The following is a 19,760-nucleotide window of genomic DNA, read 5'->3' on the forward strand; positions in this document are numbered from 1 at the left end:
TCGGCACCTGATCCTGTATTGAGATGTGTGCTCAGGAGCTCATGCTAGCCAGACTCAGCTTTCTTATGTAGAGACCTTAGACTGGGGCTTGTAAGAACCGCAGAGACCGTCTTGGTCCAGTCACCAATCATGTCGCCCCTCTTTTAAGCAACTGAGTGAATCCTTATGATCTACCTCTGACTCCTTGGCCTAGCATTTCAGATCCTCCATATCTAATAGCACCCTCTGTTTCCAGTTCTATTATACTTCACTCCTCTTCTGTTATGCTTCAGCTGGATTATACTGGTTGCAATATTCCAACTCCACCTTCCTGTCTTTGCCTTTGCTTTGCCTCACTTCTCCATACTTAGGATGCCCAGCCTTCATCCCACTTCATCTGCTTTGATTTTTCACTGTTTAGATCTTACATATATTTTGCCTTCCATGAAGCCTCCCTTCTCTTTCATGAACGCTTCCCTTATCCTCGTTATTAATGCTTCTTCCCACCTCAGAACTCTCCTAGCATGTGATTTGCCTGTGGTGTACTGATCATGTATAGCTTTGTATTATTGTTATTTGTGTGTGTGCACACGCACACACTGTATCTTTCTAGTAGAGTGAGCTTTATGAGGGCAAGGGATGATTATTTTCATATTTCCCAGTGTCTAGCTGAGTGTACTGTATACTGCATAATATACACATTTAACGAGTGTTTGTTTAGATGGTTTCCTAGCTAGATTGTAAAACTCCTTTAAGAAAAGGGCGCTGTTTTCTACTTTTTACATCCCCATTGCCTGTGTACTCTGCACAAGGCTTTTGGATGATGATTTTTGATGGTCATGTGTTTTACTTCTGCAGGAAAAGCCAACAGGTGGTTTGGAATTGCACCACCTAAATCTGGGAAGATGAACATGAATATTCTTCATCAAGAGGAACTGATTGCTCAGAAGAAGAGGGAAATTGAGGCCAAAATGGAGCAACAAGCCAAACAGAGTCATGTGGCCACTCCCCAGCCCCCAACTCCCAGAGAGTGAGTATATTTCTGAGAGCTTTTATTATAGTCACAATATCTCAGGAATATTGTCTGCCAGACAGAATCTTAATTAGTAATTATATTCATTCAACAAACATTTAATTAAGCATCAGCTGTATGGAAATTCTGTGCTGAAAATACAGAGAGGAAACAAGACCCTGGTGTTACGGAGCCTACAGCCTAATAGAGAGGAAAGATATCTACACAATCAATTGTAATACAAGGAATAGGGCACAGAAGAGGACCAGGGAAAGTGAGAAATTTGTGCAAGACAAGATAGCTTGCTTATGGGGGGAGGGAGAGGGATGTCAGAAGTTTTAATGGAAGAAGTGATCACCTAAATTTGGCCCTGATTTCCTTTGAAATTTAGCTCAAGCACTACTTTCTCCATGAAGCTGATGGTACTAACGCCAAGGTACCTTGTATTCATTTTGTATACATAGTATTTATACATAGAGGTGCATGTTGTTTGTCCCCCTTAGAACGTAAGCAACATAAGGGCAGGGACTTTTTTACTTTCCTCTTTTGTTCCCAGTGCTTAGCACAGTTCCTGGCACATACTAAGTACTTAATAAATGCTTATTGACTTAAATAGTAATTTGATCAAATAGTAGATGGAGGAGGAGTCCATTCCAGTCACAAAAAATAATGTAAGCAGAGGGACAAATAATAGTCCAAATTAGCTAGAATGTATAGACCATAAGGCATGAAGGTGGGACATCACAGGATATGAGATGTCGGGAAAGATATTTCTCAATGATTTCAGCCCTGACTCGTCAAAATAGGCAAATCATAATAAAAGATCTGCCTCAAAAAGATGAGGCCTGGTCATAGCTAGCTAACAACATTTATGAAGAGTGTGTATATGTGTTTCTCTTGATTGGGTTACTGGGCCAGACTCACCTTTTAAAAAAATTCCATCAGATTTAAGCATGATGTTCGATTTAATCATCATCATTTAAGGAGATAGTCCCAAAGCTGCTGACTTTCAATGTACCAAGCAAGATTTTCCTTACAGTAGCAAGAGTATCCCACTAAAGAGCATGAAGAGTAGATTTAACTGTGGTTGATAGTACGATGGCAAAGTGATAGGTTTGTCATTTGTGAGGCAGCTTGATGTAGAAGAATGTGAGCCTTAGAATCAGGAAGACCTAGGTTCAAATCCTGCTGTTTGTTCATGGACAAAATCACATACCTTCCCACTGCCCCTGGCAACTTTCTAAGACTAGAAGTCACGGGTCTGCATTGGTAGAGGGAGTTTCCACACTAAATTCTGTACACTAAATCACAATTCTGGATGGCCCCCCACTTCCCCCAAAATGGATTTATTAAGCATGTTTCTGCTAAGAAAACAGTAGCATCTTTCCAATTGCCTCTCTGCTTTTCCAATTCCAATGGTAATTTACTTTTAAAGTAGGTGTCAGTGGCCAATAACCATTCTTAGCTCCTGGGCCTGTACAAAAACAGGTGGCACCAGCTGACTCCTGAATGAAAGTCAAATTGATAGTACCAGGTAGTTGGCAAATAATTGACATTTTTTGCGAGATTATTTGACAAATATTTTTCTTTCAATTAAACCTGGCTTATATCTAGGTGGTTATGAATATAGCCCTTTCCAAATCCACTTTGAGAAGAGAGAGGGAAGGCAGCATGGTATAGGGGTATAGTGTGGAAAGGGCACTGAACTTGAGTGAGAAGATCCGAGGTCAAGCCCCAGCTCTTCCACTAAGTAGCAGTATGAGCACTGATGATGTTTCTTCAACTTTCTGGACCTCAGTTGTCTTGTTTATAAAATGAGGGGGTTGGATTAAATGATCTTTCAGTTCCTTTCAACTCAAAGGCTCTCATTCTAGGATTACCCACTGTCTCTCACCATTCTGTTGACCCAGATCTCTTCCAGCTTTCACATTCTTTGTTCTCCAGGATTCCTTCAAACTAGAAAATTCTCTGCAGCTTGAAGTTTTGATTCACAGTAGGTAAAAGCACTGAGGAAGGTCCCATACCTACTAGGAGAATGAATATCACAGAGCTGAATGGAATCCATTTTGGGCATTGACAGGATGAAAGTTTTCATCTTTCCCGCTAGCATTTTGCTTTCAGTACTTCCCACCCCATATCCATTCAGTTACCAAGGCTTGTCTACCATCCTACTCAGTGTCTTGAGTGTGGTTTCGTGGATAGGGTCCTGTATTTGTATTTAGGAAACACTGAGTTTATATCCCACCTCAGATGCCTTCTAGCTGAATGATCCTAGACCAGTCACTTCATCTGTTTTCTTCTTTTGTAAAAGGCAGGAATTGAACTCTGGCTTGATAGGTCTCTTCTAGCTCTAAATCTGCCCCCACCACAAGTATTCTCATTCAGGCCCTCATTTCTTCCTGTTTGGACTTTGCAGTAGCCTCTAAATCAGTCTGCCTCTGCTCCCTGAACCATCTTTCACATCACTGTCCAAGTAATAGCACTTTGGCATTGAAAGGTCTTCACAATCTGGCTGTAATCTGTCTAATCAGGTAGATTATACATTACTTCTCTCACACACAAGACTCCAACCAAACTGACCTCCTTCCTGTTCCGTATTCAGGATGGTTCATTTTCCTGGTCCATGCCTTTACATATTTTGTCCTGTATGCTCTGGGCGCTGCATTTCTTTACCTCGGCCTCTTGGAAGTCCTGGCTCCCTGGAAAACTCCATTGAAGCGTCACTCCTTCCTGGTTCTCCGCCCAAGTCACTGTTTGTTTTGTTTGTACCCTTTCTTGTTTGTTTTGTTTTTTTTTCAGAGCAATAGGGGTTAAGTGACTTGCCCAGGGTCACACAGCTAGTAAGTGTCAAATGTCTGAGGCTGGATTTGAACTCAGGTACTCCTGAATCCAGGGCCAGTGCTTTATCCACTGTGCCACCTAGCTGCCCCCTACCCTTTCTTTATAAGTGAAGGTTTTGTATCCCTCCAAGAAGAATGTCAGCTCCTTTTGAGGACGTGAATTGTCTCACTTTTGGATTTGTATCTCTGCTTCCTAGCATAGGACCCTGACACATTTGTAGGTACTTCATAATATCTTGATGATTGCCAGTCTTTGCTTACCTGGTCTAAAACTTGGCAGGTTTCCTTGTATTTTTTTTTTAATTTAAATTAAGAAATCCTGTATTTGTCATCTGATATCCATTCCTTTTGTTTTGGGCTTAGAATTGCAAGTGCACCAAATGCTGCTTCTGTCTCTAACAAGTTTGCTAATGATGGCAGCTTCCTGCAGCAGTTTCTGAAGCTGCAGAAGGAAAGATCCTGCACAGGTAAGTTCATTTCAACCTTGGGGCCTAGAGGACTCTGGGAGCTTTGTTTTTAGAATCCTTTGGAACCATGCTGAAGGTATTCACTCACTTGGTCAGCATTCAACAGATATTTAAGTTCCTACTGTATGCTGACCCTGGGAAAGATACAAAAATAAATCAAAATGTGTTGGGGATCTTAGAGCTTCACTAATATAGGAGACATATGTACAGTTAAATATAATAGAAATTAGAAAGCAGTGAGTACATAAGAAAAGGCAGCTTATTTTAGGGCAAAGATTCACAAACTTTGTGAACTCAGGACCCTTTCATATTCTTAAAAATTGAAAATCCCCATAAGAGCTCTTTTTTTAAAGTGAGTAATAGCAACCAGTATTTATCATATTAGAAATAAGAACATCTTTGTTTTTATGAAAATAGTTTTGACCTTGAAAACCTCCTGAAAGGGTCTCGGGGACCCCCAGAGTTCCCTCAACCAAACTTTGGAAACTACTATTATAGAGAACAAAGAGGTGACCTTGGAGTCAGGAAATGAAGAGTTCAAGTCCTGCTTCTGACAGATACGAGTTGTGTGACTGTCAAAAAGTCACTGAACTTCTCCATCCCTTGGGTAACTCAGACTGTATGTTACTGAAGATTTGCGTTGGGGGCAGGAGCCACTAGAAGGTCCTTAATCCAAGGAAATCACAGGTCCAAATTTTTCCCAAAATGGTGCATAAAAGGAATAAAAAGTGCTATAAGATTAGAGGGACAGGAAAGATTATGCCTAATTTTGGATCAGGGTGGACAGAGATCAGGCAAGGCCTCATGAAGGATGGTCTTTGAGAGATAACCAGAATGTCAGTGGGTAAGGATGGGGAAGTGTACATTCTGGGTATGGGGGAAGTACAAGAAGTTTGAACAATTGATGCCTCATCAGGGTGGGGCCTGCTTCATTGTGCCTGCATTGTTCATATGAGGAAGGAGTAGTGCAATTGAAGGCTGTAAAGGTAGTTTAGAACCAGGTAACCATATTTGGTAGGGCTTGGATTTCAGGTTAAAGAGTTCTATTTTGGTAGACAATAGAGAACCACTGAAACCTTTGGAATGGTAAAGTGACACCATCAAAGTCATGCTTTAGCCATGTTAATCTGGATTAACCTCCAGTTTGATGCAGCCCAAGGTCAAAGCTGTTTATTTTTAACAAACATCATCTCTTTAAAACCCTGCTTTTGGAAAAAGAGCTTAAGTGGAGAGTACTCACCACTACATTTTATTTAGAATCAAAAGGCTTGTTTTGGCAATCTAAGATTTGGTATTAATATAAATTGATTTAATAGCCGCCTAATAATAATAATAGCAATAAATCACACAGTGTTTTATCTCATTTGATCTTCATGACATTCTTGTGAGCTGAGAATTATTCCAGTTTCATATGGGTGAAAACTGAATCCCAGAGATTGAATAACTTACCTACAGACATGAAATACATTGCTGTTATGGGCACCACTTAAATATAGAACTCCTAATCCAGAGTTCTTCTCGTTACATCACACTGCTTTTTTCAGAAGCCAGCATTGTTTCAGCCTTTTAGTAGCCCAGACGCAGCAGTGTACAGAGTGGGCCAGAAATCATAAAGAGGTTTCAGTATTTAATAACTCCTTTATTTTTGTTTTAAATTTACAATACCACAGTATATATAGGAAATTAATTTATATTACATATGAAAAATCAAATCTTGTAAATGGTGAGAATAAAGAAAAAATAATTTTCAAAAAGTTATTAAAACATTGTGACTTTTGACTTAACCTGTATATTTAATGAGCAATTGATTTAAAGTCAGAAAATGGTATCAAATCTTGGTTTTGCTACCTAATACCTGTGTGGTCTTGAGGAATTCCCTTCTCCTTTATGCTCACAAATTTATTTGAAAAATTAAAGAATTGTGTTAACACTCTAAAGTCCCTTCCAAATCTAAAATCCCATGATTTATAATTTGTATGTTAGTTACCCCTACTCCCCTCTTCCCCTTTCTGATTATATTTATTTTTTTCACTGACTTAATTCCTACACCAGAAACTGGGCTGATAACAATGATCATATAATGGCAATAACAGAAAGAGAGTAGAGAAAAACAGACTTTTCTTTTTTTTAAATTAAATTTTAAAAAATAATAAACATTTTTATTTAAAGTTTTGAGTTCTAAATTCTGTCCCTCCTTCCCTCCCTCCTTTCCCCTCTCCCTGAGGCAGCAAGCAATCAGATATAGGTTATACGTGTTTAGTTATGTAAAACATTACCATATTAGTAATTTTGTTTAAGAAAACTTGAATAAAGGAAAAAAAGGAAAGAAAGTGAAATCAGTCAATAGCAGTTCTTCCTTTGGAGGTGGATCGTATGTTTTATCATTAGTCCTTTGGGATTGTCTTGGATTATTGTACTGTTGAAATTAGTCAAGTCATTCATAGTTCTTCATTGAATAATATTGCTGTCACTGTGCACATTGTTCTCCTGGTTCTTCTTATGAGTCTTTCCAGGCCTTTCTGAAATTCTGCTTGTCATTTCTTATAGCAGAATAATATTCCATCACCATCACATGCCACAGCTTGTTTAGCCATTCCCCAGTTGATGGGCATTCCTTTGATTTCCAATTCTTAGCCACCACAAAAAGAGCTGCTATAAATATTTTTCTACAAATAGATCTTTTTCTCTTTGGGATATAAACTTAACAGTGTTATTGCTGGATCAAAGGATATGCAGTTTTATAGCCCTTTGGGCATAATTCCAATTTGCTCTACAGAGTGTTTGGATCTCTTCACAACTCCATCAACAGTGGATTAGAGTCCCAGGTTTTCCACATCCCCTCCAACATCCAATATTTTCCTTTTTTGTTTTATTTGCAACCCTGATAGGTGTGAAGTGAGACTTCAGAGTTGTTTTAATTTGCATTTCTCTGATCAGTAGTGGGCTAGAGCATTTTTTCATGACTATAGATAGCTTTGAAAATTAAACAAAAAGTTAAGCAATTTTCTCTAATATCCTCGTTGTCCCTCCTTTCTCCAAAAAGAAAAACAATATCTTTGTAACAAGTGTAGTCAAACAAAACAAATTCCTATATTGGCCATGTCCAAAACTGTGTCTCATTCTGCATACTAGTTTTTGTCAGGAGATGAGTAATATTTTTCATCATTTGGTCTTCTGGAATTATGGTTGGTCATTGGCTTGATCAGCATTCTTAAATCTTTCAAAATTTTTTCATTTTTATACTTTTATAATGTAAATTGTTCTCCTGGTTTTACTCATTTTATTCTGTTTAAGTTCATTCAAGTCTTCCCAGGTTTCTCTTAAGTTTCAGTAACTTAAATTTTCTATAACTTTTTCTGTAAACTTTTATAACTAAATTGTTCCTTTCATTATTTTTAATACTACAATAGCATTCCTTTATATTTACATGGTATAACTTGTTCAACCTTTGGCCAATTCATGGGCAACCTCTTACTTTCCAGTTCTTTGTGGTCACTAAAAGAGCTGTTAAAAATGTTTAGGCCAGTATTGATACGGCCGGGTCAAAGGGTATATGCTCAATTTAGTAACTTTTGGGGCATAGTTCCAAATAAAGCAGAATATTTTCATCTAGTTTTCTACTATATATGTCAAATAGGTTGATTTGATTGGAAAATAAATTCCCATTGACTGTTAATATGATACTTAGATTTGACTAATTCTTGCCACTGGGGGGAAAATGGTTTAAAGTGGAATAGGAAGTATTTAGCATAGAAGAGGAAAAACTTTCCATTTGAAAAGGTTGCTCTTGGAATAGAAATGATAAGTTTTGAAATCTTCTCTGTAAATATAGAACAGGTATGCATATCTCTAGGGTTACTTAGGTTTGACAGTGCCTGCTGGCATGGTAACAAGCTAGATACCTTCTCAAGGGCCTTGTTCAGCTCTGTAATTCGGCACAGTGGTTGCCACCTCTGGTAAATGTTATTTCTTCTTTTGTTGCTGTCATTGCTCTTTCTTCCCAAGATGCTTCTCCAAGTTCTGCCTGTACTCCCACTAATGTCTCTACCTCAAGCACTGGGAAAAGACCAATCTTGATTGGAAAGAGACCCAGCCTGGGAGTGAGCAACCCTCTCAATCAAGTCAAGAACTACTCTCACGCCAAACAGAGCCCCGTGGCTAACCGCCTGAGTGTCTTCCAGTCTCCAGATGATGACGACGAGGAGGATTATGAGCAGTGGTTGGAAATTAAAAGTAAGTGTAGTGCTTCCCTGTCAGCCCCATAAGTTTTCTTATAAATTGGCCTATTGAATAGCAAGAGGAGTAGGAATGCAGGTCAAATCTAGGTTTCCAATAAGGACTGTCTTTTAGGTGAATGATAATTGTGTTTCACTTTAGAGAAGGGATCCTTAGTGTTTCTCATTCTTGTGTATAAGATAAAAGAGATTTCGTTTTATGGAAGACATTATGTTAAAGTAGGAGCCCCTGACCAGGAGTCACGAGACTTGAATTCTTTATGGTAGATTTGTCACTGACTGTGAGACTTTGGGCAAGTCCTTGGCCTTCTCTGAACTTGTTTCTACCTCTATAAAACATGGTTCCTTTTCTAAGGTCCCTTGCAGATCAAACTCAATGGATTCCTAATTCTTATTATCTCCCTTTCCCCCCATCCCATGTTGAGTCCATTTGATCTACTTTTCTCAGTCTCTGAATGAGCCCTGGAAATTCTACTCCTCTTGCTTTAGGGTCTTCTATCCAAATTTGACCAAGGATCCATGTGGGTAGAATGGTGGAGGGATTCTGTGTTACCTTTATTGTTCTTGTCTTGGGGGAAATAATAATGTTGGTCCCTGACACTTTGACTTTGGTACCTTGTACTGATTCTAAGTCTGTTTTGGGAAGAGGTGGGAAGGGGGAGGTCATTGAGGCTGTCATTTAGCTGTAGGTGCTAGTTTGTAGTCCAAGGAACGAAAACTCTGAGAAGGCTGTTACTTAGAAATGTCAGACATCTTATAGGTGCATTGGTACTGCTCAGAATTTAGAGATTGTCATTTAATCTTAGGAGGAAAGTGAAAGCTAGTTATTAGGCTCCCACTTAATTACATTGCAACTTCCATGAATACTCTCTCTCCCCTACTCCAAGCACCAAAGATTTACTCATGGAAGGCCATATTGAGGGTATGTTAGTTTCTCTTCTAGATACTTCCTTTCTGGCAGTGACCCAAGTGGATTTAGCTTTTTCCCTTCCTGTACTTTTCATGAGATTGCTCAGATTTAAATCCCTACCCCAAGTCAGTCACTGGTAATTTGTACATCATACTAGGATTACCACCCCCATTTCATCCCTCTTCTTCCCTCCCTCCCCCATCCCATTCTTGTCTGTTGTTGTGGTTCTTAGAAATAATGTGCCTGTTGACTGTTGGGTGTATGAATTGAACCCCAGTACTGACAGCCTGCTTAAAGTTTTACCCCCAGAGGATGCGGAGACCCGGAAAGTGGTAGAGAAATTGGCCAGGTTTGTGGCAGAAGGAGGCCCTGAATTAGAAAAGGTTGCTATGGAGGACTACAAGGATAACCCTGCATTTTCGTAAGTATAACTGTGCTTAATTTATTTTTTAATCAGCTTATTAACTTCTAGTGTTAAGGTATTGAGCCTTGTGCATGTGACTCATTGATGAAACCTTCATTGAAAGAGCTATTGGATTCTGCCAGCAGCTCCAGGTGTGATGCTTCTCAGAGTTTATATTACATTAAGTTGCCTATTTATTGCCTTTAGAAATGTAACCACTAAAAGCTTTAGAATTAAACTGTCAGAGTAACATGTTGCATGACTTTTTCTGACCATCCTTCCAGATTTTTGCATGATAAGAACAGCAGAGAATTCCTGTACTACAGAAAGAAAGTGGCAGAGATGAAAAAGGAAAACCAGAATGCCCAGACACCGTCTTCTCAAAAAGGTAGGGGAGGGCGCTGCCGAGTCCCAGTGCCCAGAGTCAGAAATGCTTTCCCTTGTATTGGGTCTGAATGGGCCACAGCAACGGTGATAGCCTGCAGAGTTAGTATTAAGGCATCACCATACAGGCTAGCTGAAGAGCGGCAGCTTCATTCTTTCCCAAGTAGCAGAAGCTCAGCTATGAATATAGAAGGTGTTTTAAGGTTAAGATGTCGATTTTCCCTGTACACTAAAGCTCACAAGCGCCCTCTCTTTCTCAAAATGTAAATGTGGGGGGAATTGAAATGAATTTTTAAGATTTCACTGCAGTCAGTTTCAAATGAAAGAAGAAAAATTTTAAGTAGTCATCATGTTTTAAATGGAGTACTATCTCAGTTGAATGATAAACTACTGTAGGGCAATGGGGAAAAAAATTGATGGTTGAGCAGAAATAGTTTTTTAAGGAGATTCCCACAAAAGAGCCAATTGCTCTTTAATCCCCATATTCTTTCTCCTTATTACTCCTACTCAGTATAGGGCTCCTGTAGCAACTTTTTCCCCATAGGTAAGAATGAGAAGCAGACCCAACCAAAATTGCCTGGGGAAGCTATCACAGGGGCAAATCTATTTCTTTCTAATTCCATTGCCCTGGTCCTAACCTAGACAATCCACAAGTGGTCCCTTAAGCTAAGCATTTGTCTGGATACAGAATGCTTCTCTCAAATTCCATCTTGTCCCGAATGCAAGGCACAGACCCAGATTCCAAACAAGAAAGGCCGTGTTCCATTCCATAGATATATGTGGTTTAAATTCTTGGCAAGGGGTAATTCAGAGCAGTCAGACTAGTAAGCACCACAATTTGTTCCCAGTGAAGTAACCTGATTACCGTTTGCCTGTTTTTGTTTTTGTTTTTTGTATCATTCCCCCAATAAACCCCTCCTCTTGCCCTTGGGGTTCTTAGAACATATTAGGCTTTTGACTGTTGGGTGTGGTGAGTTGAACCCAGTACTGACAGCCTGCTTAAAGTTTCACCCCCAGAGGATGAAGAGACCAAGACTTTTGCTGAGAAGCTGGCCAGGTTTATAGCTGACGGGGGTCCAGAAGTGGAAACAATTGCCTTGCAGAACAACAGGGAAAACCATGCATTCAGGTAAGATGAGAATGATTGCAATTAAAATTCATGGGAAGAAAGAAAGCCCTCAGGATTCAATTGACTGGAATGCTGCTTATGTATATTGTCTGCAGAAGTGCTGTTTTTGCTTGAAGATATGATATAAATAGATAACTAGGTTTAATGAAGTCAGCCTTCCACTAGGCCCCCAGTTGCCAATGTATAACCTATGACACCTCTGGTCTTGATATAACAATAATATATAATAAAACAATTCACATTTAGGGTTACCAGGCACTTTCCTTGAAACAGCCTTGTTTGTAGGTAGTGTGAGCATTCTTATCCCCATTTTAAAGGTGAAGAAACGGACACTCAGAGACTTCTGTGACTTGCTTGTGGTCACATAGAGAGTGTTAGAGCCAGGATTCAAACCCAGGTTTCACCTCGAAATTGAATATTCTTTCCACAAAATTATGCTGACCTTCGGTGCTGCATGTCTCCTGGGATGTTTTTTACCACTGGGTGAGCTGGTTTTCCTAAGTAGTTCAAGATAGAAATCAGCTGTTTTTTACAGTGTTATCCCTGGTATATATCTTCTCTCCAGGCTAATGTATAAAAATTAACCCTTGTATAACATTGTTCTTATGCATGTCCAGTGTTATTTAATTTAAAAGGGCATATCTTATGTAATCTTGTCGTGACCCACATCAAGAGGCAGTGTAGTGCAGTGGATAGAGAGCTGGACTTGGAATCAGGAAGACATGAATTGAAATCTCACCTCAGACACTTACTACCTGGGTGACCCTGGCTAAGTAATTTAGTCTCTTTCAGCTTCAGATTCCAGATCTGCAAGATGGGCATAATACTTTCCCATAGCTCTGACCTCCCTGGGTCGTGAAGATCAAATGAAATGATTTGTGTACAACACTTTGCAAATGTTCAAGTGTTATAGTGACACCAGTTAGTATTATTATTATTATACTACCACCAAACCCTGCCTTTCCAACATTTACCAATTGCTTCTTTTTCAGTATTCCTATGAAACTATTTAATGCCTGTATCTAAAAACCTCCCAGCTCATGGGCAGGTTGTTTATTATTGAGACTGAAAATCCTGTACAGCCTAACTTTTCTAGCTTTTTAGCCTAGAATGCTCATAGGCTATAAAGACCCACATTTATGGCATGTCTTTTATGGTACACTTACCATAATACACACACACACACACACACACACACACACACACATTTCTGTGACCTAGGTAGGATCCTTCCATTGTGGTGCTGCCTCTTGGATAAATTCTTTATCAGCTTTTCTGAGAGATTCTCAGTAGTATAAAGAATTTGACTGTTCTATTAAAAAGCATCTCTTACAACTTTTCTTTCGTTTTTTTTTTTTTTTTTTTTTTTGGTGAGGCAGTTAGGGTTAAGTGACCTGCCTAGGGTCACACAGCTAGTAAGTGTCAAGTGTCTGAGGCCGGATTTGAACTCAGGTACTCTTTATTTCAGGGACGGTGCTGTATCCACTGCACCACCTAGCTGCCCATTTACAGCTTTTAAAGTTGTTTTTAAGAAGGATCTTTAAAGCTGCTCTCCCAGTGGATTTAAAGTCAAGTTCATCAATAATAAACCATTTTATTATTTTAAATGTTGTTGCCATTTTGGCTCCCATCCAAACTTAGATTGTTTCTTCTGTTTTGAGTGGCATTTTAAAGAAAAATGTCCATACTTCAGGCTTTGCAGTCCATTAATTCCCTTAAAGTTTTGAAGGGGGATATAATTCCTGTCTGCGTAGCACCTAAGGTTTGCAACCCTACTGAAAGGTTTGCAAATCACTTCTCCTCCACACCTTTCAGAAATGGTTTAATGAGCTACTTTGGCCAGAAAAAAGTCACACCTGATTGCCAATCCTTTGGTTCTGAAACTTTCTAAACTTAGCTAGGTTGGTCCTCAGAAAAGAAATACACAGGTCTTCCCTGGATCTGTATTATAAGCCTTTCCAAGTTGGTAGGACCTAATCAGTTCTTGTGGTGGCCTAACCTTCAAGAATTGAAGTTCATCTCCAGGCACATCATGATGAGGCGTCACAGTAGAACTTCAGTGGATGTTTTTTAGATAAAATTCAGAATTTCCTAGTACAAAGATATTGCTCATTTCAAAACTATCACCTGAAGCAACCTAACCAAGATCAAGGTGAAGAGTTTCTAAATGTAGGATTGAGGGAGACTAAAATGTTTTCTTTGTTGGGATTTTTTTGATGATATAAGTTGTTACAATGTCTGTTTTTTACCACTCCCATTCCACTATTCCCCCACTATTGTTAAATATGTGGGCTGTGAAATGTTTTTCCCCCAATCTTAATAGGAATTTATTTTTTTCCAGTTACATGTAAAGATAGTTTTCAACATTCATTTTTATAAGATTTCGAGTTCCAAATTTTTTCCTTCCTTCCCTTCCCAAGATGGCAAGCAATCTGATATAGGTTATGTATGTACAATCACATTAAACATATTTCCACATTAGTCATGTCATGAAGGAAGAATCAGAACAAAAGGGAAAAATTCTTAAGGAAGGAAAAAACAACAACAAAAGTAAAAATAGTATAGTTCAATCTGCATTCAGATTCCACAGTTCTTTTTATGGATGTGGAGAGCATTTTCCATCATGAGTCCTTTGAAATTGTCTTGGATCATTGTATTGCTGAGAAGAGCTAAGTCTATCACAGTTGATCATCACACAATGTTGCTGTTACTGTGTACAATATTCTCCTGGTTCTGCTCACTTTACTCAGCATCGGTCCACTTCAGTCTTTATAGGTTTTTCTGAAATTTGCCTGCTCATCATTTCTTACAGCACAGTAGTATTCCATTACATTCATATACCACAACTTGTTCATCCATTCCCCAAATGGTGGGCATTCCCTCAGTTTCCAATTCTTTGCCACCACAGAGAGAGCTGCTATAAATATTTTTGTACATGTGGGTCCTTTTCCCTTTTTTATGATCTCTTTGGGATACAGACCGAGTAGTATGCACAGCACTATAAAATGATTTAAACCCTTTTCCTTAGAGCAACTAATGAAAACTTTTGCTTTTAATGAAACCTTGAAAATACCCTATGGTCAACAAAAGCTCTGGAACATCCAGTGTTGCCCTATGTAGACACTTGCAATAATTGCCCTTTTGGAAACTAACTGATGTCCTAGATTAGAACTTGATTCCATATTGTTTGGTCTTCTTAGTTAGAAACACATATATCCAACTTTATAGGTTCTTATATGAGCCGAATAGCAAAGGATATAAATACTACCGACAGAAACTGGAGGAGTTCCGGAAAGCCAAGGCCAGCTCTGTAGGTACAACCCCTACACCTGATCCTGGTCTGAAACGGAAGACACCTCCAGAGGCCCCTTCTTCCTCTGCGTCCCCTTCCTCCTCCTCCTCCTCCTCCACCACCATTTCCACTACTCCAGCTCCTGGCAAGGCAGTGGCTGCAGCTACAACCAAGAAGAAAAGGAAGAGCAGATGGGGCCCAGAAGAGGAGAAGGTTGAACTTCCTCCACCTGAGATGGTCCAACAGGATGTGGACGCCTCTCCTTCCCCTCTGTCAGGTAGTAACCATTGCCTATTTAAAAAAATCTGTTTAACTCCCTTCTACCAACCCTACCTGAGTCGGTTTCAAATTAGGTTGATTAGGCTTTTTTTCTTACCACATCATACCTTTAGCATATTCTAAGTCAAGCATATCTAGTAACAGGGCCACACAGCAAGTTTGTCTCTTATAATCTTCCTGCTCAGCAGCTCTAGATACAGTCTCACATCTAGCTTTCCTTGTATGATGATGGAAATAAAACTACTTTATCTCATGATTCTGGGAATTGGATGTATTATTTTTTAGGTTATCTGGAAAATCTTGCTGTGCTCTGACTCATTAGGGTATTTCCCCAGCAACCACTGAAGTATGTTTTCCTCTAGGAGCTGAGATGGTCAAAAGAAGCACCTGTCAACATCTGAGCTCAGCTATTCTAGGTCTTCACAGCTCTGCTCAGCTCTTTGCTCCCTCCTTTATTAAGGAAAGATCACAGAAGGGACTTGGTATACATTTAGCAAGACTCATCAGGAAAGCCAGCACGTGGACATTTTTGCAGTTTTCGGTCTTGTGCTTAGCTTACACTTTGCCTCCCTGAAATGAAAGACTGTGTGTGAGATTGAGCCAGTTGTTTTACTTCTTGGAGAATTTGATCAGTGCCTGGAATGTGGTATATGGAATTTTTTACTGAGATTTTGAATTGATGATGAGGAGAGGAAAAACCTTCAGTGAAAAGTTATATCCAGTGCTAAGTTCCACATTGTAAAGGGAAATCTGACAAGCTGGAACATGTTGAGAGTAGGAGGAACGAAGATGAGGAGAACATTCAAAATAATATAGTTTAAGAACAAGTTGTAGGACTAGGGACAAGTTGTTTACTCTGGAGAAGGGAAGACTGGGGGACACCTCATTGATCTCTTCTCAGATATCTACTACCCACTATCAAACTGGCAGGATTGTTGTGAAGAAAGGGCTTTGTGAATCTTAAAGCACTATACATGTGTGATTTTTAAAAAAAATTATTCCTTATTTGGAACATTTCGTCTTTAGAACTTTCATCTTTCTTTTTTTCTTTTCTTTTGTGGGGCAATGAGGGTTGAGTGACTTGCCCAGGGTCACACAGCTAGTAAGTGTCCAGTGTCTGAGGCCAGATTTGAACTCTGGTACTACTGAATCCAGGACCAGTGCTTTATCTACTGTACCACCTAGCTGCCCTGAACTTTCATCTTGAAAGCATTCTATCCCCTGTGAACTGACTTGTCCTCTTGAATCTTAGCCCATAAAATCCCACCCATCCTTTCTCAGATGTCTTTGAAATCTGTTTGCCCAGAGTTTGTGTTATAAAGATAAATTAAGGATTTAGCTGCTTAGTGACTTCCCTAGCATGAAATTTACTTTGTTTTTTGGGTGAAGGAAGTAGAGAGGACTCAGGAGAAAAAGAGTGAAAGTTTTTTGTCAGAAGAAGCCATAGCTGAACTGTCACAGCCCCTACCTTCCTAGGCCCCAACAACTTTTCTGATTATCTTCTCATTGGTGAGTTGACTCATTGGATGAAAGTTAAAAATCGGAATGATAAATAAACAAGTTGGAGGTCACCTTTTAAAGTTATATAAGAGAAGGGCTCCAGTCAGACTGTCAGTATTGTGTATGAAACCACGAGCTCTTTGAAAGGGAAATCTTTTCCTTCCAATTCATGTGAATCATAGTTCTAGTTGTGGTGATAATAATAATTTGCATTTATATAGAGTCATGGTTCATTGGAAAGAACTGGATTTGGGAGTCAAATGACCCAGTTTTGCTTTCTGACTGCCATTTATTGCTTTGTGACCTTGGGCAAGTCACATCTTCTCTGTACTTCAGTTATCTCACCTATAAAATGAAGGAGTTGGACTAGATGACCTTTAAGGTACCTTCCACCTTCACACTTAATATCCTGTGAGCTTATTTGGTGTTTGAAATTTTTGATATTCTTTAAAGTTTTTTTTTTTTTTTTTTAGGCAATGGGGGTTAAGTGACTTGCCCAGAGTCACACAGCTAGTAAGTGTCAAGTGTCTGAGGCCTGATTTGAACTCAGGTACTCCTGAATCCAGGGCCAGTGCCTTAACCACTGCGCCATCTAGCTGCCCCTAAAGTTTTTCTTACTAGCATTGATGTGGTGTACTGTGGTTTGTGAAGTGCTTTATAAATATCTCATCTTATTTTCACAATGATTCTGGGAGGTAGATGCTATTTTCTCCATTTTATAGGTGAGGAAGCTGAGGCAAACAGGTTAAGTGATTTGCCTAAGATATGTGTCTGAGGTTGGATTTGAACTTGTCTTCATGACTTCAAGTCCACTCTTCTAACCATTACATCACCTAGCTGGCTTTCTCATTTGTTCCTCACAACCTTCTGAGGTAAGTATTACTATTTCCCAATTTTATATCCAGATGAGACAAATAAGCCTTAGAGATTAAGAAGTTTACTTAGAGTTGCATAGCTATTAAGTATAATCTCATATATTGTGTTCAGGTTAGGTGATCTTATAATAGTAGATACATGGGCAAATTAGAGCACTTCAGGCAATGAATTGGGCTACATCATTCCTTAACAACTGCTAGCCCCTGACAAATTTTTACTAGGCCACAATACTGCTGTTGTTTTTAATTAAATTATTTTAATTAACAAGCATTTATTTCCTCTCCTCATCTCCTGTCTATTCCCATCCCCACCAAAAAAACCTTCATAACAAATATAGTCTAAAGACCAAGTAACACTCAAAAGAAGATTTTTAAGTGTTGAACATTATAGTTTAAAATTTTTTCAGTGTATTAATCAGTTAAACTGATTGTTTTCCCTTTTTTTGAGCAGGGCAATGAGGGTTAAGTGACTTGCCCAGGGTCACACAGCTAGTGTCAAGTGTCTGAGGCTGTATTTGAACTCAGGTTCTCATGAATTCAGGGCCTGTTTTTATCCACTGTGCCACCTAACTGCCCCACCTTTTTGTTTTCAAAAATATATTTGTTTTATAAAATGGCTGTCTGGGAAGAAGAGGGCAAGGGGATGCTGGGGAAAATTATGGTTATGTAAAAAAACAAGACACTGGCAAAAACTTATTTTAAAAATATAGAATTAAGACAAATTCTCATATTGGCTTTAAGAGAATGAAACAAGGGGGCAGCTAGGTGGTGTGGTGGCCCTGGATTCTGGAGTACCTGAGTTCAAATCCAGCCTCAGACACTTGACACTTACTAGTTGTGTGACCCTGGGCAAGTCACTTAACCCCCATAGCCCTGCAAAAAAAAAAAGAGAGAGAGAATGAAACAAAAATTTCTTTTAAATTTTTGTCTCATTCTGATCATCCATCATCTTTCTTAGGAGGCAGATAACATTCTTAACTATCAGCCCTCTGAAATAATCTTTCAGAATTGTTCATTCTTACAGCGTTATTATAGTATAAATTGTTCTGGTTCTGCTCATTTCACACTGTATCAATTCATACATTTGTCCAGGTTTCTCTAAAAACTGTACTTTTGGTAATTTATAGCAGCACAACAGCATTCTATTACGTTTATATACCATAAAGTCAGTCTTTGTCTAATGGATAAACACCTGTTGGTTCCAGCACTTAGTACAGTGTCTGGCACATAATAGGCACTTAATAAATGTTTATTGATTAATTGGATTCTTTGCCTCCAGAAAATGAGCTGCTATATTTCTATACATATGGATCCTTTTCCTTAATCTTTGATCTCTTTGGGAGTATAGTAGCATTTCTGGGTCAGAGGGCATGCACAATTTATTAACTTTTGAAGTCATAATTTTAAATTGCTTTTCTGAATGTCTATATCCATTCTTAGCTCAACCAGCAGTGTATTTATGTGTCCATTTTTCTTTTTTGTCAGCTTTGGCAATCTGATGGGTGTGAAGTTGAACCTCAGAGTTGCTTTAATTTGCATTTCTCTATTTATTAGTTATTTGGAGTATTTTTATTATTATTATTATTATTATTATTTTTTTTTTTTTGATGAGGCAGTTGGGGTTAAGTGACTTGCCCAGGGTCACACAGGTAATGCGTGTTAAGTGTCTGAGGCTGGATTTGAACTCAGATCCTCCTGAATCCGGGGCCGGTGCTCTATCCACTGTGCCACCTAGCTACCCGTGGGGCATTTTTTTCACATGATCATAACTATTTTAGATTTCTTCTTTAGAGAACTGATTTTTCATATCCTTTTGCAATGCATCAGTTGGAGAATAGACCACAATACTATTACTACCAAAGGTCCTTTTTTTTAATTACTTAAGGTTTTCTTTTATTTAAAAGATCGTTCACAAAATACCCGAAGGTCCTTCTTAAAAATTAAGAATGTTAGAGAACAATCCCAATTCCTCCTCCCTCTATTGCCTATACCCCTACTCCTGCCTTTTCCTTGTTTCCTGCCCCATAAGGCAGTCCACCGTAAAGATTTTTTTTTTTTTTTAGTGAGGCAATTGGGGTTAAGTGACTTGCCCAGGGTCACACAGCTAGTAAGTGTTAAGTGTCTGAGGCCGGATTTGAACTCAGGTACTCCTGACTCCAGGGCTGGTGCTCTACCCACTGTGCCACCTAGCTGCCCCAAGAATTTTAATATTTCACCAGTCTTCAGCATAATTTGGGTTGGAAGACCCTGGACAAGATACGACTGCTAAGATCTCTTCCAACTCTAGGGGTCAAAGATTCTATGATTATACTGTGAGCAATGATACATTTATTTTGTGCCATTGCAAAATTTTTGAATGTATTCTAATAGTGAAACTGTGGTTTGGGGACTAAAAGTTTTAATTCAAATATCTATTAAGTATGTAGCACATGCAGATTATTGTGCTAGCTAGGCA

General features: G+C 38.9%; 1 protein-coding gene across 2 annotated transcripts in view; it reads left to right on the forward strand.

Moving 5' to 3' along the window:
* SUGP1 (SURP and G-patch domain containing 1) overlaps nucleotides 1-19,760 on the forward strand; it is a 61,810-nt gene that overhangs the window by 13,259 nt on the left and 28,791 nt on the right. For both annotated transcript variants that reach the window (XM_043976563.1, XM_043976561.1), the window contains exons 2-8: nucleotides 838-1,009; nucleotides 4,195-4,298; nucleotides 8,304-8,531; nucleotides 9,741-9,864; nucleotides 10,131-10,234; nucleotides 11,236-11,359; nucleotides 14,588-14,928. In XM_043976563.1, coding sequence (XP_043832498.1) covers nucleotides 885-1,009; nucleotides 4,195-4,298; nucleotides 8,304-8,531; nucleotides 9,741-9,864; nucleotides 10,131-10,234; nucleotides 11,236-11,359; nucleotides 14,588-14,928 — 1,150 coding nt within the window. In that variant the 5' untranslated portion in view covers nucleotides 838-884. The remainder of the gene's footprint in view (nucleotides 1-837; nucleotides 1,010-4,194; nucleotides 4,299-8,303; nucleotides 8,532-9,740; nucleotides 9,865-10,130; nucleotides 10,235-11,235; nucleotides 11,360-14,587; nucleotides 14,929-19,760) is intronic.

Source organism: Dromiciops gliroides, chromosome 1 (assembly GCF_019393635.1).
Source record: "Dromiciops gliroides isolate mDroGli1 chromosome 1, mDroGli1.pri, whole genome shotgun sequence".
Classification (NCBI taxonomy): domain Eukaryota; kingdom Metazoa; phylum Chordata; class Mammalia; order Microbiotheria; family Microbiotheriidae; genus Dromiciops; species Dromiciops gliroides.